The sequence below is a fragment of the Lampetra fluviatilis genome, chromosome 41, assembly GCF_964198595.1.
Source record: "Lampetra fluviatilis chromosome 41, kcLamFluv1.1, whole genome shotgun sequence".
Classification (NCBI taxonomy): domain Eukaryota; kingdom Metazoa; phylum Chordata; class Hyperoartia; order Petromyzontiformes; family Petromyzontidae; genus Lampetra; species Lampetra fluviatilis.
Genome location: NC_136315.1, coordinates 10,598,510 through 10,624,161, shown reverse-complemented (window position 1 = coordinate 10,624,161; position 25,652 = coordinate 10,598,510). Strand labels below are relative to the sequence as shown.

The following is a 25,652-nucleotide window of genomic DNA, read 5'->3' as shown; positions in this document are numbered from 1 at the left end:
GTTTTCATCGGTTGCGTAACACTATGTGGAAGCTACCTGGTCTGTCGCTCCGCACAAAGCTTCAGGTCTTCTTGACCACGGTCATTCCCTCCCTTCTCTACGCTTGTGAAACGTGGACCCCCCTAATGGAGCATCTTCGCCGGTTTGAAACATTTAGGCTGGCCTGCCTGCGATCCATCCTGGGTTTAACCAGGCTGGATTGTGTGAGGAGCTCACAAATCCTCGAAAGATCTGGACAAAGTCCCATCGGTGAGCACCTCCGGCAGACAAGACTGCGTTGGCTGGGCCATGTAGCCCGCATGCCCAGCCACCGCATGCCGAAACAGCTTTTGTTCGGCCGGATCGAGGGGGCTAAATGGGCGCGGCACGGGCTGGAGAAGAGATGGAGTGATGTGGTACAGGAGGACGTGGAGCTGAGTGGACTTGCCGATGACTGGTACCAGCGGTGTCAAGATCGGCCTCTGTGGAGGGGGCTCGTGAAGGACGCTACTGGGCAGTTGGAGGCAGTCGTCCTCCAGCAACAACGGAGGGTGGAGGAGCGACGCTCATAACAATGAGCGGAGCGCCAGGTGGCTAAAGCACAGCAAGTTGGCACAGTAGGGGGCACAGGTCGTGCATCAGCCAGTCATCTCAGTCAGTCGACCCGTGGCACCTGGGTCTGCCCCGTGACCTCCTCTCAACGGGCTTTCGACACTTCACGTGGCCTCAACGTGCACATAGTTGTAATCTGTGTGTGTCTGTGTGTCTCTGTGTGTGTGTGTGGGGAGCGGTAGTGTAGCGGTTAGCACGCTGCGTTATAAACCGTAACGACCCGGGTTCGATTCCCGTTCACGGCCAATACCAGTGACGATTATCTGAACTGGTTCTGGGCCTCCCCTAGGTCGACTCAGCCTTAAATGAGTACCTGGTATAGTGTGTAAACATCGCCACTGGGGAGACAAAGGCGGTCGGGCGTGGTGCTGGCCACCCAACCCCCTCGTGTACCGTTACGGCCTTAATAGGTACTCGCTAATAGCACTTGCCCTAGCAGTCTGTTGAAGGCTCTATGGGGGATCTTTGTCTTTGTTAATGGCAATGGTGTTGGGCGTGCTGATATTAATGTTGGTTGTCGTGGTGTAAATGTTGGAACAGGGAGCGGTGGCGCAGTGGTTAGTGCACGAATATCTGAACAGGTCCTGGGCCTCCCCTATGTCAACTCAGCATTAAATTAATACCTGGTATGGTGTATACACATCAGCATAATAATGACCTGACGATGACATCACTACCACCAACACAAACCTACAAGCAACTGCATTGGCAATACCACCAATACCACCCCTACCATCAACAACATTACAAAGATCCCCCCATAGGAATTCTGCACGACCGCTCACTCACTGACTCACATACCGACTGACTGACACGCTCACACTGATTCACTCCACGAGGAGGAGGGACGTTAAATCATCGATGACGTTACCCCACACCCATCACATCCTCCACCTATCCCCCCCCCTCAATCGCCCTCCCTCCCCCCTCTCCTCCCCCCACGCCATCACCCCGCCTCCTCGCTCGGCTTTACCGTCCGGCGCGCCGAAGGGGGAGAGCAGAGAGACGCTGCGCGCGCTCACAGAAGCAGCAATTCAAGTGGCAGCGCGGATAATAGGAAGGCAGCACGGGTAAGAGGAAAGTAGCAGCACGGGTAAGAGGAAGGTGGCACGGGTTAGAGGAAGGGGGCACGGCTAAGAGGAAGGGGGCACGGGTTAGAGAAAAGGGGGCACGGGTAAGAGGAAAGTAGCGGCACGGGTAAGAGGAAGGGGGCTCCTGGTCGCAGGTTGCGCATCGAATCAACGCCACCCGCGATGTCCCCGAGCGGAACCGCGGCCGCGTTCCTCGTGCTACTCGTGCTCGGAGCACACGTGACCCAGGCGGTGTATGGTGAGTACACTCTCACACGCGTGTACACACTCACACGCGTGTACACACTCACACGCGTGTACACACTCACACGCGTGTACACACTCACACGCGTGTACACACTCACACGCGTGTACACACACGCGTGTACACACTCACACGCGTGTACACACTCACACGCGTGTACACACACACATACGCGTGTACAAAGACAAAGACCCCGTATAGCATTAACAGACTGTTGGGGCAAGTGCTGTTAGCGAGTAGCACCTATGAAGGGCGCAACCACGTGGCGATGTTTACTACACACCAACCTCAGATACTAATTCGAGGCTGAGTCGATCTAGGGGAGGCCCAGATCATTGGCACTGGTGTTGGCCGTGAACGGGAATCGAACCCGGGTTGCCGGGTTCGTAGCGCAGCGCTAGACTTCCGCTCTCCCACATGTCACACACGCGTGTCTACTCACGTGTACTCACACACGAGTATCATTCATGAAACCACACGTGAAATGCATTCATTCATAAAACACTCGCACGTGAAATTCATTTATGAAACGCTCTCGCACGCAGCCACCGCCAGGTTGACTTCTGCTGCTGCGCGCGATCGTCCTGCTGAAGGTGGCAGTCGTCGGTGAACTTAACATGGCAGCTCTCAGTAATGTTGATAGACGTCGGTGAACTTAACATGGCAGCTGTCAAGTTGACATACGTCGGTGAACTTAACATGGCAGCTCCCAGTCAAGTTGAAAGACGTCGGTGAACTTAACATGGCAGCTCCCAGTCAAGTTGACAGACGTCGGTGAACTTAACATGACAGCTCTCAGTTTTGATGATTTGGAGTACTGTAATTAGCTTCTGTGAATTTCCACTTAATGATAAGCCACTTCGTTGAGCTATCATTTGTGGCGAGATCGTTTCTGGAAAAGAGGCTAATAGCTGGTAAAAAAAAAATATCGTCCACTTTTATTTGTATTTCATTAGAGCTTTGTTTACCAATCTTATAATTTGCACTCCTAACGTGTTTTGGTATCGTTGGTTGTTGTAATGTTCTAACCCACCACCACTGGACATCTTTTAAAAAGAGCTTTATAGCTCATCTGATTCCTCCGATATGAATCAATATTCTGATTCTGAACATGTCAACTATTTGTGAACCTCACAACTCTCTGTGAACCTCACAACTCTCTGTGACTCTCACAACTCTCTGTGACTCTCACAACTCTCTGTGAACCTCACAACTCTCTGTGACTCTCACAACTCTCTGTGACTTTCACCACTCTCTGTGAACCTCACAACTCTCTGTGACTCTCACAACTCTCTGTGACTCACAACTCTCTGTGAACCTCACAACTCTCTGTGAACCTCACAACTCTCTGTGACCCTCACAACTCTCTGTGACTCTCACAACTCTCTGTGACTCACAACTCTCTGTGACTCTCACAACTCTCTGGGACTCACAACTCTCTGTGACTCTCACAACTCTCTGTGACTCACAACTCTCTGTGACTCTCACAACTCTCTGTGACTCACAACTCTCTGTGACTCTCACAACTCTCTGTGACTCACAACTCTCTGTGACTCACACAACTCTCTGTGACTCACAACTCTCTGTGACTCTCACAACTCTCTGTGACTCACAACTCTCTGTGAACCTCACAACTCTCTGTGACTCTCACAACTCTCTGTGACTCTCACAACTCTCTGTGACTCTCACAACTCTCTGTGACTCTCACAACTCTCTGTGACTCTACAACTCTCTGTGAACCTCACAACTCTCTGTGACTCTCACAACTATCTGTGACTCTCACAACTCTCTGTGAACCTCACAACTCTCTGTGAACCTCACAACTCTCTGTGACTCTCACAACTCTCTGTGACTCACAACTCTCTGTGACTCTCACAACTATATGTGACTCACAACTCTCTGTGACTCTCACAACTCTCTGTGACTCACAACTCTCTGTGACTCTCACAACTCTCTGTGAACCTCACAACTTTCTGTGACTCTCACAACTCTCTGTGACTCTCACAACTCTCTGTGAACCTCACAACTTTCTGTGACTCTCACAACTATCTGTGACTCTCACAACTCTCTGTGAACCTCACAACTCTTTGTGACTCTCACAACTCTCTGACTCTCACAACTCTCTGTGAACCTCACAACTTTCTGTGACTCTCACAACTCTCTGTGAACCTCACAACTCTCTGTGAACCTCACAACTCTCTGTGAACCTCACAACTCTCTGTGACTCTCACAACTCTCTGTGACTCTCACAACTCTCTGTGAACCTCACGACTCGCTGTGACTCTCACAACTCTCTGTGACTCTCACAACTCTCTGTGACTCTCACAACTCTCTGTGACTCTCACAACTCTCTGTGACTCACAACTCTCTGTGACTCTCACAACTCTCTGTGACTCACAACTCTCTGTGACTCTCACAACTCTCTGTGACTCACAACTCTCTGTGACTCACACAACTCTCTGTGACTCACAACTCTCTGTGACTCTCACAACTCTCTGTGACTCACAACTCTCTGTGAACCTCACAACTCTCTGTGACTCTCACAACTCTCTGTGACTCTCACAACTCTCTGTGACTCTCACAACTCTCTGTGACTCTCACAACTCTCTGTGAACCTCACAACTCTTTGTGACTCTCACAACTCTCTGACTCTCACAACTCTCTGTGAACCTCACAACTTTCTGTGACTCTCACAACTCTCTGTGAACCTCACAACTCTCTGTGAACCTCACAACTCTCTGTGACTCTCACAACTCTCTGTGACTCTCACAACTCTCTGTGAACCTCACAACTCTCTGTGACTCTCACAACTCTTTGTGACTCTCACAACTCTCTGTGACTCTCACAACTCTCTGTGAACCTCACAACTCTCTGTGACTCTCACAACTCTCTGTGACTCTCACAACTCTCTGTGACTCTCACAACTCTCTGTGAACCTCACAACTCTCTGTGACTCTCACAATTCTCTGTGACTCTCACAACTCTGTGACTCTCACAACTCTCTGTGAACCTCACGACTCTCTGTGACTCTCACAACTCTCTGTGACTCTCACAACTCTCTGTGACTCTCACAACTCTCTGTGACTCTCACAACTCTCTGTGACTCACAACTCTCTGTGACTCTCACAACTCTCTGTGACTCACAACTCTCTGTGACTCTCACAACTCTCTGTGACTCACAACTCTCTGTGACTCACACAACTCTCTGTGACTCACAACTCTCTGTGACTCTCACAACTCTCTGTGACTCACAACTCTCTGTGAACCTCACAACTCTCTGTGACTCTCACAACTCTCTGTGACTCTCACAACTCTCTGTGACTCTCACAACTCTCTGTGACTCTCACAACTCTCTGTGACTCTACAACTCTCTGTGAACCTCACAACTCTCTGTGACTCTCACAACTATCTGTGACTCTCACAACTCTCTGTGAACCTCACAACTCTCTGTGAACCTCACAACTCTCTGTGACTCTCACAACTCTCTGTGACTCACAACTCTCTGTGACTCTCACAACTATATGTGACTCACAACTCTCTGTGACTCTCACAACTCTCTGTGACTCACAACTCTCTGTGACTCTCACAACTCTCTGTGAACCTCACAACTTTCTGTGACTCTCACAACTCTCTGTGACTCTCACAACTCTCTGTGAACCTCACAACTTTCTGTGACTCTCACAACTATCTGTGACTCTCACAACTCTCTGTGAACCTCACAACTCTTTGTGACTCTCACAACTCTCTGACTCTCACAACTCTCTGTGAACCTCACAACTTTCTGTGACTCTCACAACTCTCTGTGAACCTCACAACTCTCTGTGAACCTCACAACTCTCTGTGAACCTCACAACTCTCTGTGACTCTCACAACTCTCTGTGACTCTCACAACTCTCTGTGAACCTCACGACTCGCTGTGACTCTCACAACTCTCTGTGACTCTCACAACTCTCTGTGACTCTCACAACTCTCTGTGACTCTCACAACTCTCTGTGACTCACAACTCTCTGTGACTCTCACAACTCTCTGTGACTCACAACTCTCTGTGACTCTCACAACTCTCTGTGACTCACAACTCTCTGTGACTCACACAACTCTCTGTGACTCACAACTCTCTGTGACTCTCACAACTCTCTGTGACTCACAACTCTCTGTGAACCTCACAACTCTCTGTGACTCTCACAACTCTCTGTGACTCTCACAACTCTCTGTGACTCTCACAACTCTCTGTGACTCTCACAACTCTCTGTGAACCTCACAACTCTTTGTGACTCTCACAACTCTCTGACTCTCACAACTCTCTGTGAACCTCACAACTTTCTGTGACTCTCACAACTCTCTGTGAACCTCACAACTCTCTGTGAACCTCACAACTCTCTGTGACTCTCACAACTCTCTGTGACTCTCACAACTCTCTGTGAACCTCACAACTCTCTGTGACTCTCACAACTCTTTGTGACTCTCACAACTCTCTGTGACTCTCACAACTCTCTGTGAACCTCACAACTCTCTGTGACTCTCACAACTCTCTGTGACTCTCACAACTCTCTGTGACTCTCACAACTCTCTGTGAACCTCACAACTCTCTGTGACTCTCACAATTCTCTGTGACTCTCACAACTCTGTGACTCTCACAACTCTCTGTGAACCTCACGACTCTCTGTGACTCTCACAACTCTCTGTGACTCTCACAACTCTCTGTGACTCTCACAACTCTCTGTGACTCTCACAACTCTCTGTGACTCACAACTCTCTGTGACTCTCACAACTCTCTGTGACTCACAACTCTCTGTGACTCTCACAACTCTCTGTGACTCACAACTCTCTGTGACTCACACAACTCTCTGTGACTCACAACTCTCTGTGACTCTCACAACTCTCTGTGACTCACAACTCTCTGTGAACCTCACAACTCTCTGTGACTCTCACAACTCTCTGTGACTCTCACAACTCTCTGTGACTCTCACAACTCTCTGTGACTCTCACAACTCTCTGTGACTCTACAACTCTCTGTGAACCTCACAACTCTCTGTGACTCTCACAACTATCTGTGACTCTCACAACTCTCTGTGAACCTCACAACTCTCTGTGAACCTCACAACTCTCTGTGACTCTCACAACTCTCTGTGACTCACAACTCTCTGTGACTCTCACAACTATATGTGACTCACAACTCTCTGTGACTCTCACAACTCTCTGTGACTCACAACTCTCTGTGACTCTCACAACTCTCTGTGAACCTCACAACTTTCTGTGACTCTCACAACTCTCTGTGACTCTCACAACTCTCTGTGAACCTCACAACTTTCTGTGACTCTCACAACTATCTGTGACTCTCACAACTCTCTGTGAACCTCACAACTCTTTGTGACTCTCACAACTCTCTGACTCTCACAACTCTCTGTGAACCTCACAACTTTCTGTGACTCTCACAACTCTCTGTGAACCTCACAACTCTCTGTGAACCTCACAACTCTCTGTGACTCTCACAACTCTCTGTGACTCTCACAACTATATGTGACTCTCACAACTCTCTGTGAACCTCACAACTCTCTGTGACTCTCACAACTCTTTGTGACTCTCACAACTCTCTGTGACTCTCACAACTCTCTGTGACTCTCACAACTCTCTGTGAACCTCACAACTCTCTGTGACTCTCACAATTCTCTGTGACTCTCACAACTCTCTGTGACTCTCACAACTCTCTGTGAACCTCACGACTCTCTGTGACTCTCACAACTCTCTGTGACTCTCACAACTCTCTGTGACTCTCACAACTCTCTGTGACTCTCACAACTCTCTGTGACTCACAACTCTCTGTGACTCTCACAACTCTCTGTGACTCTCACAACTCTCTGTGACTCTCACAACTCTCTGTGAACCTCACAACTCTCTGTGACTCTCACAACTCTCTGTGAACCTCACAACTCTCTGTGAACCTCACAACTCTCTGTGACTCTCACAACTCTCTGTGAACCTCACAACTATCTGTGAACCTCACAACTCTCTGTGACTCTCACAATTCTCTGTGACTCTCACAACTATCTGTGAACCTCACAACTCTCTGTGAACCTCACAACTCTCTGTGACTCTCACAACTCTCTGTGACTCTCACAACTCTCTGTGACTCTCACCACTCTCTGTGACTCTCACAACTCTCTGTGACTCTCACAACTCTCTGTGAATCACAACTCTCTGTGACTCTCACAACTCTTTGTGAACCTCACAACTCTCTGTGACTCTCACAACTCTCTGTGAACCTCACAACTCTCTGTGACTCTCACAACTCTCTGTGACTCACAACTCTCTGTGACTCTCACAACTCTCTGTGACTCTCACAACTCTCTGTGAACCTCACAACTCTCTGTGACTCTCACAACTCTCTGTGAACCTCACAACTATCTGTGAACCTCACAACTCTCTGTGACTCTCACAATTCTCTGTGACTCTCACAACTCTCTGTGAACCTCACAACTCTCTGTGAACCTCACAACTCTCTGTGACTCTCACAACTCTCTGTGACTCTCACAACTCTCTGTGACTCTCACCACTCTATGTGACTCTCACAACTCTCTGTGACTCTCACAACTCTCTGTGAATCACAACTCTCTGTGACTCTCACAACTCTCTGTGAACCTCACAACTCTCTGTGACTCTCACAACTCTCTGTGAACCTCACAACTCTCTGTGACTCTCACAACTCTCTGTGAACCTCACAACTCTCTGTGACTCTCACAACTCTCTGTGACTCACAACTCTCTGTGACTCTCACAACTCTCTGGGACTCACAACTCTCTGTGACTCTCACAACTCTCTGTGACTCACAACTCTCTGTGACTCTCACAACTCTCTGTGACTCACAACTCTCTGTGACTCTCACAACTCTCTGTGACTCACAACTCTCTGTGACTCACACAACTCTCTGTGACTCACAACTCTCTGTGACTCTCACAACTCTCTGTTACTCACAACTCTCTGTGAACCTCACAACTCTCTGTGACTCTCACAACTCTCTGTGACTCTCACAACTCTCTGTGACTCTCACAACTCTCTGTGACTCTCACAACTCTCTGTGACTCTCACAACTCTCTGTGACTCTACAACTCTCTGTGAACCTCACAACTCTCTGTGACTCTCACAACTATCTGTGACTCTCACAACTCTCTGTGAACCTCACAACTCTCTGTGAACCTCACAACTCTCTGTGACTCTCACAACTCTCTGTGACTCACAACTCTCTGTGACTCTCACAACTCTATGTGACTCACAACTCTCTGTGACTCTCACAACTCTCTGTGACTCACAACTCTCTGTGACTCTCACAACTCTCTGTGACTCACAACTCTCTGTGACTCTCACAACTCTCTGTGAACCTCACAACTTTCTGTGACTCTCACAACTCTCTGTGACTCTCACAACTCTCTGTGAACCTCACAACTTTCTGTGACTCTCACAACTCTCTGACTCTCACAACTCTCTGTGACTCACAACTCTCTGTGACTCTCACAACTCTCTGTGAACCTCACAACTCTTTGTGACTCTCACAACTCTCTGACTCTCACAACTCTCTGTGAACCTCACAACTCTCTGTGAACCTCACAACTTTCTGTGACTCTCACAACTCTCTGTGAACCTCACAACTCTCTGTGACTCTCACAACTCTTTGTGACTCTCACAACTCTCTGTGACTCTCACAACTCTCTGTGAACCTCACAACTCTCTGTGACTCTCACAACTCTCTGTGACTCTCACAACTCTCTGTGACTCTCACAACTCTCTGTGAACCTCACAACTCTCTGTGACTCTCACAATTCTCTGTGACTCTCACAACTCTCTGTGACTCTCACAACTCTCTGTGAACCTCACAACTCTATGTGACTCTCACAACTCTCTGTGACTCTCACAACTCTCTGTGACTCTCACAACTCTCTGTGACTCTCACAACTCTCTGTGACTCTCACAACTCTCTGTGACTCACAACTCTCTGTGACTCTCACAACTATCTGTGACTCTCACAACTCTCTGTGACTCTCACAACTCTCTGTGACTCTCACAACTCTCTGTGAACCTCACAACTCTCTGTGACTCTCACAACTCTCTGTGAACCTCACAACTCTCTGTGAACCTCACAACTCTCTGTGACTCTCACAATTCTCTGTGACTCTCACAACTCTCTGTGAACCTCACAACTCTCTGTGAACCTCACAACTCTCTGTGACTCTCACAACTCTCTGTGACTCTCACAACTCTCTGTGACTCTCACCACTCTATGTGACTCTCACAACTCTCTGTGACTCTCACAACTCTCTGTGAATCACAACTCTCTGTGACTCTCACAACTCTTTGTGAACCTCCCAACTCTCTGTGACTCTCACAACTCTCTGTGAACCTCACAACTCTCTGTGACTCTCACAACTCTCTGTGACTCACAACTCTCTGTGAACCTCACAATTCTCTGTGACTCTCACAACTCTCTGTGACTCTCACAACTCTCTGTGACTCTCACAACTCTCTGTGACTCTCACAACTCTCTGTGACTCTCACAACTCTCTGTGACTCTCACAACTCTCTGTGAACCTCACAACTCTCTGTGAACCTCACAACTCTCTGTGACTCTCACAACTCTCTGTGACTCTCACAACTCTCTGTGAATCTCACAACTCTCTGTGACTCTCACAACTCTCTGTGACTCTCACAACTCTCTGTGACTCTCACAACTCTCTGTGAATCTCACAACTCTGTGAATCTCACAACTCTCTGTGAATCTCACAACTCTCTGTGACTCTCACAACTCTCTGTGACTCACAATTCTCTGTGACTCTCACAACTCTCTGTGACTCTCACCACTCTCTGTGACTCTCACAACTCTCTGTGACTCACAATTCTCTGTGACTCGCACAACTCTTTGTGACTCTCACCACTCTCTGTGACTCTCACCACTCTCTGTGACTCTCACAACTCTCTGTGACTCACAATTCTCTGTGACTCTCACAACTCTTTGTGACTCTCACCACTCTCTGTGACTCTCACAACTCTTTGTGACTCTCACAACTCTCTGTGACTCTCACAACTCTCTGTGACTCACAACTCTCTGTGACTCACAACTCTCTGTGACTCTCACAACTCTTTGTGACTCTCACCACTCTCTGTGAACCTCACAACTCTTTGTGACTCTCACAACTCTCTGTGAATCTCACAACTCTCTGTGACTCTCACAACTCTCTGTGACTCTCACAACTCTCTGTGACTCTCACAACTCTCTGTGAATCTCACAACTCTGTGAATCTCACAACTCTCTGTGAATCTCACAACTCTCTGTGAACCTCACAACTCTCTGTGAACCTCACAACTCTCTGTGACTCTCACAACTCTCTGTGACTCTCACAACTCTCTGTGACTCTCACCACTCTATGTGACTCTCACAACTCTCTGTGACTCTCACAACTCTCTGTGAATCACAACTCTCTGTGACTCTCACAACTCTTTGTGAACCTCCCAACTCTCTGTGACTCTCACAACTCTCTGTGAACCTCACAACTCTCTGTGACTCTCACAACTCTCTGTGACTCACAACTCTCTGTGACTCTCACAACTCTCTGTGACTCTCACAACTCTCTGTGACTCACAACTCTCTGTGAACCTCACAACTCTCTGTGAACCTCACAACTCTCTGTGACTCTCACAACTCTCTGTGACTCACAACTCTCTGTGACTCTCACAACTCTCTGGGACTCACAACTCTCTGTGACTCTCACAACTCTCTGTGACTCACAACTCTCTGTGACTCTCACAACTCTCTGTGACTCACAACTCTCTGTGACTCTCACAACTCTCTGTGACTCACAACTCTCTGTGACTCACACAACTCTCTGTGACTCACAACTCTCTGTGACTCTCACAACTCTCTGTGACTCACAACTCTCTGTGACTCTCACAACTCTCTGTGACTCACAACTCTCTGTGACTCACACAACTCTCTGTGACTCACAACTCTCTGTGACTCTCACAACTCTCTGTGACTCACAACTCTCTGTGAACCTCACAACTCTCTGTGACTCTCACAACTCTCTGTGACTCTCACAACTCTCTGTGACTCTCACAACTCTCTGTGACTCTCACAACTCTCTGTGACTCTACAACTCTCTGTGAACCTCACAACTCTCTGTGACTCTCACAACTCTCTGTGAACCTCACAACTCTCTGTGAACCTCACAACTCTCTGTGACTCTCACAACTCTCTGTGACTCACAACTCTCTGTGACTCTCACAACTATATGTGACTCACAATTCTCTGTGACTCTCACAACTCTCTGTGACTCACAACTCTCTGTGACTCTCACAACTCTCTGTGAACCTCACAACTTTCTGTGACTCTCACAACTCTCTGTGACTCTCACAACTCTCTGTGAACCTCACAACTTTCTGTGACTCTCACAACTCTCTGTGACTCACAACTCTCTGTGACTCTCACAACTCTCTGGGACTCACAACTCTCTGTGACTCTCACAACTCTCTGTGACTCACAACTCTCTGTGACTCTCACAACTCTCTGTGACTCACAACTCTCTGTGACTCTCACAACTCTCTGTGACTCACAACTCTCTGTGACTCACACAACTCTCTGTGACTCACAACTCTCTGTGACTCTCACAACTCTCTGTGACTCACAACTCTCTGTGACTCTCACAACTCTCTGTGACTCACAACTCTCTGTGACTCACACAACTCTCTGTGACTCACAACTCTCTGTGACTCTCACAACTCTCTGTGACTCACAACTCTCTGTGAACCTCACAACTCTCTGTGACTCTCACAACTCTCTGTGACTCTCACAACTCTCTGTGACTCTCACAACTCTCTGTGACTCTCACAACTCTCTGTGACTCTACAACTCTCTGTGAACCTCACAACTCTCTGTGACTCTCACAACTCTCTGTGAACCTCACAACTCTCTGTGAACCTCACAACTCTCTGTGACTCTCACAACTCTCTGTGACTCACAACTCTCTGTGACTCTCACAACTATATGTGACTCACAATTCTCTGTGACTCTCACAACTCTCTGTGACTCACAACTCTCTGTGACTCTCACAACTCTCTGTGAACCTCACAACTTTCTGTGACTCTCACAACTCTCTGTGACTCTCACAACTCTCTGTGAACCTCACAACTTTCTGTGACTCTCACAACTATCTGTGACTCTCACAACTCTCTGTGAACCTCACAACTCTTTGTGACTCTCACAACTCTCTGACTCTCACAACTCTCTGTGAACCTCACAACTTTCTGTGACTCTCACAACTCTCTGTGAACCTCACAACTCTCTGTGAACCTCACAACTCTCTGTGACTCTCACAACTCTCTGTGACTCTCACAACTATCTGTGACTCTCACAACTCTCTGTGAACCTCACAACTCTCTGTGACTCTCACAACTCTCTGTGACTCTCACAACTCTCTGTGAACCTCACAACTCTCTGTGACTCTCACAACTCTCTGTGACTCTCACAACTCTCTGTGACTCTCACAACTCTCTGTGAACCTCACAACTCTCTGTGACTCTCACAATTCTCTGTGACTCTCACAACTCTCTGTGACTCTCACAACTCTCTGTGAACCTCACGACTCTCTGTGACTCTCACAACTCTCTGTGACTCTCACAACTCTCTGTGACTCTCACAACTCTCTGTGACTCTCACAACTCTCTGTGACTCACAACTCTCTGTGACTCTCACAACTAAATGTGACTCTCACAACTCTCTGTGACTCTCACAACTCTCTGTGAACCTCACAACTCTCTGTGAACCTCACAACTCTCTGTGACTCTCACAACTCTCTGTGACTCTCACAACTCTCTGACTCTCACCACTCTATGTGACTCTCACAACTCTCTGTGACTCTCACAACTCTCTGTGAATCACAACTCTCTGTGACTCTCACAACTCTTTGTGAACCTCCCAACTCTCTGTGACTCTCACAACTCTCTGTGAACCTCACAACTCTCTGTGACTCTCACAACTCTCTGTGAACCTCACAACTCTCTGTGAACCTCACAACTCTCTGTGACTCTCACAATTCTCTGTGACTCTCACAACTCTCTGTGAACCTCACAACTCTCTGTGAACCTCACAACTCTCTGTGACTCTCACAACTCTCTGTGACTCTCACAACTCTCTGTGACTCTCACCACTCTATGTGACTCTCACAACTCTCTGTGACTCTCACAACTCTCTGTGAATCACAACTCTCTGTGACTCTCACAACTCTTTGTGAACCTCCCAACTCTCTGTGACTCTCACAACTCTCTGTGAACCTCACAACTCTCTGTGACTCTCACAACTCTCTGTGACTCACAACTCTCTGTGAACCTCACAATTCTCTGTGACTCTCACAACTCTCTGTGACTCTCACAACTCTCTGTGACTCTCACAACTCTCTGTGACTCTCACAACTCTCTGTGACTCTCACAACTCTCTGTGACTCTCACAACTCTCTGTGAACCTCACAACTCTCTGTGAACCTCACAACTCTCTGTGACTCTCACAACTCTCTGTGAATCTCACAACTCTCTGTGACTCTCACAACTCTCTGTGACTCTCACAACTCTCTGTGACTCTCACAACTCTCTGTGAATCTCACAACTCTGTGAATCTCACAACTCTCTGTGAATCTCACAACTCTCTGTGACTCTCACAACTCTCTGTGACTCACAATTCTCTGTGACTCTCACAACTCTCTGTGACTCTCACCACTCTCTGTGACTCTCACAACTCTCTGTGACTCACAATTATCTGTGACTCGCACAACTCTTTGTGACTCTCACCACTCTCTGTGACTCTCACAAACGCTCTGTGACTCTCACAACTCTCTGTGAATCTCACAACTCTCTGTGACTCTCACAACTCTCTGTGACTCACAATTCTCTGTGACTCTCACAACTCTCTGTGACTCTCACCACTCTCTGTGACTCTCACAACTCTCTGTGACTCACAATTCTCTGTGACTCTCACAACTCTTTGTGACTCTCACCACTCTCTGTGACTCTCACAACGCTCTGTGACTCTCACCACTCTCTGTGAACCTCACAACTCTTTGTGACTCTCACAACTCTCTGTGAATCTCACAACTCTCTGTGACTCTCACAACTCTCTGTGACTCTCACAACTCTCTGTGACTCTCACAACTCTCTGTGAATCTCACAACTCTGTGAATCTCACAACTCTCTGTGAATCTCACAACTCTCTGTGAACCTCACAACTCTCTGTGAACCTCACAACTCTCTGTGACTCTCACAACTCTCTGTGACTCTCACAACTCTCTGTGACTCTCACCACTCTATGTGACTCTCACAACTCTCTGTGACTCTCACAACTCTCTGTGAATCACAACTCTCTGTGACTCTCACAACTCTTTGTGAACCTCCCAACTCTCTGTGACTCTCACAACTCTCTGTGAACCTCACAACTCTCTGTGACTCTCACAACTCTCTGTGACTCACAACTCTCTGTGACTCTCACAACTCTCTGTGACTCTCACAACTCTCTGTGACTCACAACTCTCTGTGAACCTCACAACTCTCTGTGAACCTCACAACTCTCTGTGACTCTCACAACTCTCTGTGACTCACAACTCTCTGTGACTCTCACAACTCTCTGGGACTCACAACTCTCTGTGACTCTCACAACTCTCTGTGACTCACAACTCTCTGTGACTCTCACAACTCTCTGTGACTCACAACTCTCTGTGACTCTCACAACTCTCTGTGACTCACAACTCTCTGTGACTCACACAACTCTCTGTGACTCACAACTCTCTGTGACTCTCACAACTCTCTGTGACTCACAACTCTCTGTGAACCTCACAACTCTCTGTGACTCTCACAACTCTCTGTGACTCTCACAACTCTCTGTGACTCTCACAACTCTCTGTGACTCTCACAACTCTCTGTGACTCTACAACTCTCTGTGAGCCTCACAACTCTCTGTGACTCTCACAACTCTCTGTGAACCTCACAACTCTCTGTGAACCTCACAACTCTCTGTGACTCTCACAACTCTCTGTGACTCACAACTCTCTGTGACTCTCACAACTATATGTGACTCACAATTCTCTGTGACTCTCACAACTCTCTGTGACTCACAACTCTCTGTGACTCTCACAACTCTCTGTGAACCTCACAACTTTCTGTGACTCTCACAACTCTCTGTGACTCTCACAACTCTCTGTGAACCTCACAACTTTCTGTGACTCTCACAACTATCTGTGACTCTCACAACTCTCTGTGAACCTCACAACTCTTTGTGACTCTCACAACTCTCTGACTCTCAAAACTCTCTGTGAACCTCACAACTTTCTGTGACTCTCACAACTCTCTGTGAACCTCACAACTCTCTGTGAACCTCACAACTCTCTGTGACTCTCACAACTCTCTGTGACTCTCACAACTATCTGTGACTCTCACAACTCTCTGTGAACCTCACAACTCTCTGTGACTCTCACAACTCTTTGTGACTCTCACAACTCTCTGTGACTCTCACAACTCTCTGTGAACCTCACAACTCTCTGTGACTCTCACAACTCTCTGTGACTCTCACAACTCTCTGTGACTCTCACAACTCTCTGTGAACCTCACAACTCTCTGTGACTCTCACAATTCTCTGTGACTCTCACAACTCTCTGTGACTCTCACAACTCTCTGTGAACCTCACGACTCTCTGTGACTCTCACAACTCTCTGTGACTCTCACAACTCTCTGTGACTCTCACAACTCTCTGTGACTCTCACAACTCTCTGTGACTCACAACTCTCTGTGACTCTCACAACTAAATGTGACTCTCACAACTCTCTGTGACTCTCACAACTCTCTGTGACTCTCACAACTCTCTGTGAACCTCACAACTCTCTGTGACTCTCACAACTCTCTGTGAACCTCACAACTCTCTGTGAACCTCACAACTCTCTGTGACTCTCACAACTCTCTGTGAACCTCACAACTATCTGTGAACCTCACAACTCTCTGTGACTCTCACAATTCTCTGTGACTCTCACAACTCTCTGTGAACCTCACAACTCTCTGTGAACCTCACAACTCTCTGTGACTCTCACAACTCTCTGTGACTCTCACAACTCTCTGTGACTCTCACCACTCTCTGTGACTCTCACAACTCTCTGTGACTCTCACAACTCTCTGTGAATCACAACTCTCTGTGACTCTCACCACTCTCTGTGACTCTCACAACTCTCTGTGACTCTCACAACTCTCTGTGACTCTCACAACTCTCTGTGACTCTCACCACTCTCTGTGACTCTCACAACTCTCTGTGACTCTCACAACTCTTTGTGAACCTCACAACTCTCTGTGACTCTCACAACTCTCTGTGAACCTCACAACTCTCTGTGACTCTCACAACTCTCTGTGACTCACAACTCTCTGTGACTCTCACAACTCTCTGTGACTCTCACAACTCTCTGTGAACCTCACAACTCTCTGTGACTCTCACAACTCTCTGTGAACCTCACAACTATCTGTGAACCTCACAACTCTCTGTGACTCTCACAATTCTCTGTGACTCTCACAACTCTCTGTGAACCTCACAACTCGCTGTGAACCTCACAACTCTCTGTGACTCTCACAACTCTCTGTGACTCTCACAACTCTCTGTGACTCTCACCACTCTATGTGACTCTCACAACTCTCTGTGACTCTCACAACTCTCTGTGAATCACAACTCTCTGTGACTCTCACAACTCTCTGTGAACCTCACAACTCTCTGTGACTCTCACAACTCTCTGTGAACCTCACAACTCTCTGTGACTCTCACAACTCTCTGTGAACCTCACAACTCTCTGTGACTCTCACAACTCTCTGTGACTCACAACTCTCTGTGACTCTCACAACTCTCTGGGACTCACAACTCTCTGTGACTCTCACAACTCTCTGTGACTCACAACTCTCTGTGACTCTCACAACTCTCTGTGACTCACAACTCTCTGTGACTCTCACAACTCTCTGTGACTCACAACTCTCTGTGACTCACACAACTCTCTGTGACTCACAACTCTCTGTGACTCTCACAACTCTCTGTGACTCACAACTCTCTGTGAACCTCACAACTCTCTGTGACTCTCACAACTCTCTGTGACTCTCACAACTCTCTGTGACTCTCACAACTCTCTGTGACTCTCACAACTCTCTGTGACTCTACAACTCTCTGTGAACCTCACAACTCTCTGTGACTCTCACAACTATCTGTGACTCTCACAACTCTCTGTGAACCTCACAACTCTCTGTGAACCTCACAACTCTCTGTGACTCTCACAACTCTCTGTGACTCACAACTCTCTGTGACTCTCACAACTCTATGTGACTCACAACTCTCTGTGACTCTCACAACTCTCTGTGACTCACAACTCTCTGTGACTCTCACAACTCTCTGTGACTCACAACTCTCTGTGACTCTCACAACTCTCTGTGAACCTCACAACTTTCTGTGACTCTCACAACTCTCTGTGACTCTCACAACTCTCTGTGAACCTCACAACTTTCTGTGACTCTCACAACTCTCTGTGAACCTCACAACTCTTTGTGACTCTCACAACTCTCTGACTCTCACAACTCTCTGTGAACCTCACAATTTTCTGTGACTCTCACAACTCTCTGTGAACCTCACAACTCTCTGTGAACCTCACAACTCTCTGTGACTCTCACAACTCTCTGTGACTCTCACAACTATCTGTGAACCTCACAACTCTCTGTGACTCTCACAACTCTCTGTGACTCTCACAACTCTCTGTGACTCTCACAACTCTCTGTGAACCTCACAACTCTCTGTGACTCCCACAACTCTCTGTGACTCTCACAACTCTCTGACTCCCACAACTCTCTGTGACTCTCACAACTCTCTGTGACTCTCACAACTCTCTGTGACTCTCACAACTCTCTGTGAACCTCACAACTCTCTGTGACTCTCACAATTCTCTGTGACTCTCACAACTCTCTGTGACTCTCACAACTCTCTGTGAACCTCACGACTCTCTGTGACTCTCACAACTCTCTGTGACTCTCACAACTCTCTGTGACTCTCACAACTCTCTGTGACTCTCACAACTCTCTGTGACTCACAACTCTCTGTGACTCTCACAACTAAATGTGACTCTCACAACTCTCTGTGACTCTCACAACTCTCTGTGACTCTCACAACTCTCTGTGAACCTCACAACTCTCTGTGACTCTCACAACTCTCTGTGAACCTCACAACTCTCTGTGAACCTGACAACTCTCTGTGACTCTCACAACTCTCTGTGAACCTCACAACTATCTGTGAACCTCACAACTCTCTGTGACTCTCACAATTCTCTGTGACTCTCACAACTCTCTGTGAACCTCACAACTCTCTGTGAACCTCACAACTCTCTGTGACTCTCACAACTCTCTGTGACTCTCACAACTCTCTGTGACTCTCACCACTCTCTGCGACTCTCACAACTCTCTGTGACTCTCACAACTCTCTGTGAATCACAACTCTCTGTGACTCTCACCACTCTCTGTGACTCTCACAACTCTCTGTGACTCTCACAACTCTCTGTGACTCTCACAACTCTCTGTGACTCTCACCACTCTCTGTGACTCTCACAACTCTCTGTGACTCTCACAACTCTTTGTGAACCTCACAACTCTCTGTGACTCTCACAACTCTCTGTGAACCTCACAACTCTCTGTGACTCTCACAACTCTCTGTGACTCACAACTCTCTGTGACTCTCACAACTCTCTGTGAACCTCACAACTATCTGTGAACCTCACAACTCTCTGTGACTCTCACAATTCTCTGTGACTCTCACAACTCTCTGTGAACCTCACAACTCTCTGTGAACCTCACAACTCTCTGTGACTCTCACAACTCTCTGTGACTCTCACAACTCTCTGTGACTCACAGCTCTCTGTGACTCTCACAACTCTCTGTGACTCACAACTCTCTGTGACTCTCACAACTCTCTGTGAACCTCACAACTCTCTGTGACTCTCACAACTCTCTGTGACTCTCACAACTCTCTGTGACTCTCACAACTCTCTGTGACTCTCACAACTCTCTGTGAACCTCACAACTCTCTGTGACTCTCACAACTCTCTGTGAACCTCACAACTATCTGTGAACCTCACAACTCTCTGTGACTCTCACAATTCTCTGTGACTCTCACAACTCTCTGTGAACCTCACAACTCTCTGTGAACCTCACAACTCTCTGTGACTCTCACAACTCTCTGTGACTCTCACAACTCTCTGTGACTCTCACCACTCTATGTGACTCTCACAACTCTCTGTGACTCTCACAACTCTCTGTGAATCACAACTCTCTGTGACTCTCACAACTCTCTGTGAACCTCACAACTCTCTGTGACTCTCACAACTCTCTGTGAACCTCACAACTCTCTGTGACTCTCACAACTCTCTGTGAACCTCACAACTCTCTGTGACTCTCACAACTCTCTGTGACTCACAACTCTCTGTGACTCTCACACCTCTCTGGGACTCACAACTCTCTGTGACTCTCACAACTCTCTGTGACTCACAACTCTCTGTGACTCTCACAACTCTCTGTGACTCACAACTCTCTGTGACTCTCACAACTCTCTGTGACTCACAACTCTCTGTGACTCACACAACTCTCTGTGACTCACAACTCTCTGTGACTCTCACAACTCTCTGTGACTCACAACTCTCTGTGAACCTCACAACTCTCTGTGACTCTCACAACTCTCTGTGACTCTCACAACTCTCTGTGACTCTCACAACTCTCTGTGACTCTCACAACTCTCTGTGACTCTACAACTCTCTGTGAACCTCACAACTCTCTGTGACTCTCACAACTATCTGTGACTCTCACAACTCTCTGTGAACCTCACAACTCTCTGTGAACCTCACAACTCTCTGTGACTCTCACAACTCTCTGTGACTCACAACTCTCTGTGACTCTCACAACTCTGTGACTCACAACTCTCTGTGACTCTCACAACTCTCTGTGACTCACAACTCTCTGTGACTCTCACAACTCTCTGTGACTCACAACTCTCTGTGACTCTCACAACTCTCTGTGAACCTCACAACTCTTTGTGACTCTCACAACTCTCTGACTCTCACAACTCTCTGTGAACCTCACAATTTTCTGTGACTCTCACAACTCTCTGTGAACCTCACAACTCTCTGTGAACCTCACAACTCTCTGTGACTCTCACAACTCTCTGTGACTCTCACAACTATCTGTGAACCTCACAACTCTCTGTGACTCTCACAACTCTCTGTGACTCTCACAACTCTCTGTGACTCTCACAACTCTCTGTGAACCTCACAACTCTCTGTGACTCTCACAACTCTCTGTGAATCACAACTCTCTGTGACTCTCACAACTCTCTGTGAACCTCACAACTCTCTGTGACTCTCACAACTCTCTGTGAACCTCACAACTCTCTGTGACTCTCACAACTCTCTGTGACTCACAACTCTCTGTGACTCTCACAACTCTCTGGGACTCACAACTCTCTGTGACTCTCACAACTCTCTGTGACTCACAACTCTCTGTGACTCTCACAACTCTCTGTGACTCACAACTCTCTGTGACTCTCACAACTCTCTGTGACTCACAACTCTCTGTGACTCACACAACTCTCTGTGACTCACAACTCTCTGTGACTCTCACAACTCTCTGTGACTCACAACTCTCTGTGAACCTCACAACTCTCTGTGACTCTCACAACTCTCTGTGACTCTCACAACTCTCTGTGACTCTACAACTCTCTGTGAACCTCACAACTCTCTGTGACTCTCACAACTATCTGTGACTCTCACAACTCTCTGTGAACCTCACAACTCTCTGTGAACCTCACAACTCTCTGTGACTCTCACAACTCTCTGTGACTCACAACTCTCTGTGACTCTCACAACTCTATGTGACTCACAACTCTCTGTGACTCTCACAACTCTCTGTGACTCTCACAACTCTCTGTGACTCTCACAACTCTCTGTGACTCTCACAACTCTCTGTGAACCTCACAACTCTTTGTGACTCTCACAACTCTCTGACTCTCACAACTCTCTGTGAACCTCACAATTTTCTGTGACTCTCACAACTCTCTGTGAACCTCACAACTCTCTGTGAACCTCACAACTCTCTGTGACTCTCACAACTCTCTGTGACTCTCACAACTATCTGTGAACCTCACAACTCTCTGTGACTCTCACAACTCTCTGTGACTCTCACAACTCTCTGTGACTCTCACAACTCTCTGTGAACCTCACAACTCTCTGTGACTCCCACAACTCTCTGTGACTCTCACAACTCTCTGTGAACCTCACAACTCTCTGTGACTCTCACAACTCTCTGTGACTCTCACAACTCTCTGTGAACCTCACAACTCTCTGTGACTCTCACAACTATCTGTGACTCTCACAACTCTCTGTGACTCTCACAATTCTCTGTGACTCTCACAACTCTCTGTGAACCTCACAACTCTCTGTGAACCTCACAACTCTCTGTGACTCTCACAACTCTCTGTGACTCTCACAACTCTCTGTGACTCTCACCACTCTATGTGACTCTCACAACTCTCTGTGACTCTCACAACTCTCTGTGACTCACAACTCTCTGTGACTCTCACAACTCTCTGTGAACCTCACAACTTTCTGTGACTCTCACAACTCTCTGTGACTCTCACAACTCTCTGTGAACCTCACAACTTTCTGTGACTCTCACAACTCTCTGTGAACCTCACAACTCTTTGTGACTCTCACAACTCTCTGACTCTCACAACTCTGTGTGAACCTCACAATTTTCTGTGACTCTCACAACTCTCTGTGAACCTCACAACTCTCTGTGAACCTCACAACTCTCTGTGACTCTCACAACTCTCTGTGACTCTCACAACTATCTGTGAACCTCACAACTCTCTGTGACTCTCACAACTCTCTGTGACTCTCACAACTCTCTGTGAACCTCACAACTCTCTGTGACTCCCACAACTCTCTGTGACTCTCACAACTCTCTGTGACTCTCACAACTCTCTGTGAACCTCACAACTCTCTGTGACTCTCACAATTCTCTGTGACTCTCACAACTCTCTGTGACTCTCACAACTCTCTGTGAACCTCACAACTCTCTGTGACTCTCACAACTCTCTGTGACTCTCACAACTCTCTGTGACTCTCACAACTCTCTGACTCTCACAACTCTCTGTGACTCACAACTCTCTGTGACTCTCACAACTATCTGTGACTCTCACAACTCTCTGTGACTCTCACAACTCTCTGTGACTCTCACAACTCTCTGTGAACCTCACAACTCTCTGTGACTCTCACAACTCTCTGTGAACCTCACAACTCTCTGTGAACCTCACAACTCCCTGTGACTCTCACAATTCTCTGTGACTCTCACAACTCTCTGTGACTCTCACAACTCTCTGTGAACCTCACAACTCCCTGTGACTCTCACAATTCTCTGTGACTCTCACAACTCTCTGTGACTCTCACCACTCTATGTGACTCTCACAACTCTCTGTGAATCACAACTCTCTGTGACTCTCACAACTCTCTGTGACTCTCACAACTCTCTGTGAATCACAACTCTCTGTGACTCTCACAACTCTTTGTGAACCTCACAACTCTCTGTGACTCTCACAACTCTCTGTGAACCTCACAACTCTCTGTGACTCTCACAACTCTCTGTGACTCACAACTCTCTGTGACTCTCACAACTCTCTGTGACTCTCACAACTCTCTGTGAACCTCACAACTCTCTGACTCTCACAACTCTCTGTGAACCTCACAACTATCTGTGAACCTCACAACTCTCTGTGACTCTCACAATTCTCTGTGACTCTCACAACTCTCTGTGAACCTCACAACTCTCTGTGAACCTCACAACTCTCTGTGACTCTCACAACTCTCTGTGACTCTCACAACTCTCTGTGACTCTCACAACTCTCTGTGAACCTCACAACTCTCTGTGACTCTCACAACTCTCTGTGACTCTCACAACTCTCTGTGACTCTCACCACTCTCTGTGACTCTCACAACTCTCTGACTCTCAACTCTCTGTGAATCACAACTCTCTGTGACTCTCACAACTCTCTGTGAACCTCACAACTCTCTGTGACTCTCACAACTCTCTGTGAACCTCACAACTCTCTGTGACTCTCACAACTCTCTGTGAACCTCACAATCTCTGTGACTCTCACAACTCTCTGTGACTCTCACCACTCTCTGTGACTCTCACAACTCTCTGACTCTCACAACTCTTTGTGAATCACAACTCTCTGTGACTCTCACAACTCTCTGTGACTCTCACAACTCTCTGACTCTCACAACTCTCTGTGACTCTCACCACTCTCTGTGACTCTCACAACTCTCTGTGACTCACAATTCTCTGTGACTCTCACAACTCTCTGTGACTCTCACAACTCTCTGTGACTCTCACAAATCTCTGTTACTCACAATTCTCTGTGACTCTCACAACTCTCTGTGACTCTCACCACTCTCTGTGACTCTCACAACGCTCTGTGACTCTCACAACTCTCTGTGACTCTCACAACTCTCTGTGACTCTCACAACTCTCTGTGAACCTCACAACTCTCTGTGACTCTCACAACTCTCTGAATCTCACAACTCTCTGTGACTCTCACAACTCTCTGTGACTCTCACAACTCTCTGTGACTCTCACAACTCTCTGTAAATCTCACAACTCTGTGAATCTCACAACTCTCTGTGAATCTCACAACTCTCTGTGACTCTCACAACTCTCTGTGACTCACAACTCTCTGTGACTCACAATTCTCTGTGACTCTCACAACTCTCTGTGACTCTCACCACTCTCTGTGACTCTCACAACTCTCTGTGACTCACAATTCTCTGTGACTCTCACAACTCTTTGTGACTCTCACCACTCTCTGTGACTCTCACAACGCTCTGTGACTCTCACCACTCTCTGTGAACCTCACAACTCTTTGTGACTCTCACAACTCTCTGTGAATCTCACAACTCTCTGTGACTCTCACAACTCTCTGTGACTCTCACAACTCTCTGTGACTCTCACAACTCTCTGTGAATCTCACAACTCTGTGAATCTCACAACTCTCTGTGAATCTCACAACTCTCTGTGACTCTCACAACTCTATGTGAATCTCACAACTCTCTGTGAATCTCACAGCTCTCTGTGACTCTCACAACTCTATGTGACTCTCACCACTCTCTGTGAACCTCACAACTCTCTGTGACTCTCACAACTATCTGTGAACCTCACAACTCTCTGTGACTCTCACCACTCTCTGTGAACCTCACAACTCTCTGTGACTCTCACAACTCTCTGTGACTCTCACCACTCTCTGTGAACCTCACAACTCTCTGTGACTCTCACAACTTTCTGTGACTCTCACAACTCTCTGTGAATCTCACAACTCTCTGTGAATCTCACAATTCTCTGTGACTCTCACAACTCTCTGTGAACCTCACAATCTCTGTGACTCTCACAACTCTCTGTGACTCTCACCACTCTCTGTGACTCTCACAACTCTCTGTGACTCTCACAACTCTCTGTGAATCACAACTCTCTGTGACTCTCACAACTCTCTGTGACTCTCACAACTCTCTGTGACTCTCACAACTCTCTGTGACTCTCACAACTCTCTGTGAACCTCACAACTCTCTGTGACTCTCACAACTCTCTGTGACTCTCACAACTCT

The 25,652-nt window shown here is 47.4% G+C and overlaps 1 protein-coding gene across 1 annotated transcript in view; it reads left to right on the top strand.

The window, feature by feature from the left end:
- Positions 1-1,651: 1,651 nt before the first annotated feature.
- Positions 1,652-25,652, top strand: part of CXCL14 (C-X-C motif chemokine ligand 14) — a 49,431-nt gene continuing 25,430 nt past the window's right edge. Inside the window, exon 1 of the mRNA XM_078875595.1 lies at positions 1,652-1,920. Coding sequence (XP_078731721.1) covers positions 1,845-1,920 — 76 coding nt within the window. The 5' untranslated portion in view covers positions 1,652-1,844. The remainder of the gene's footprint in view (positions 1,921-25,652) is intronic.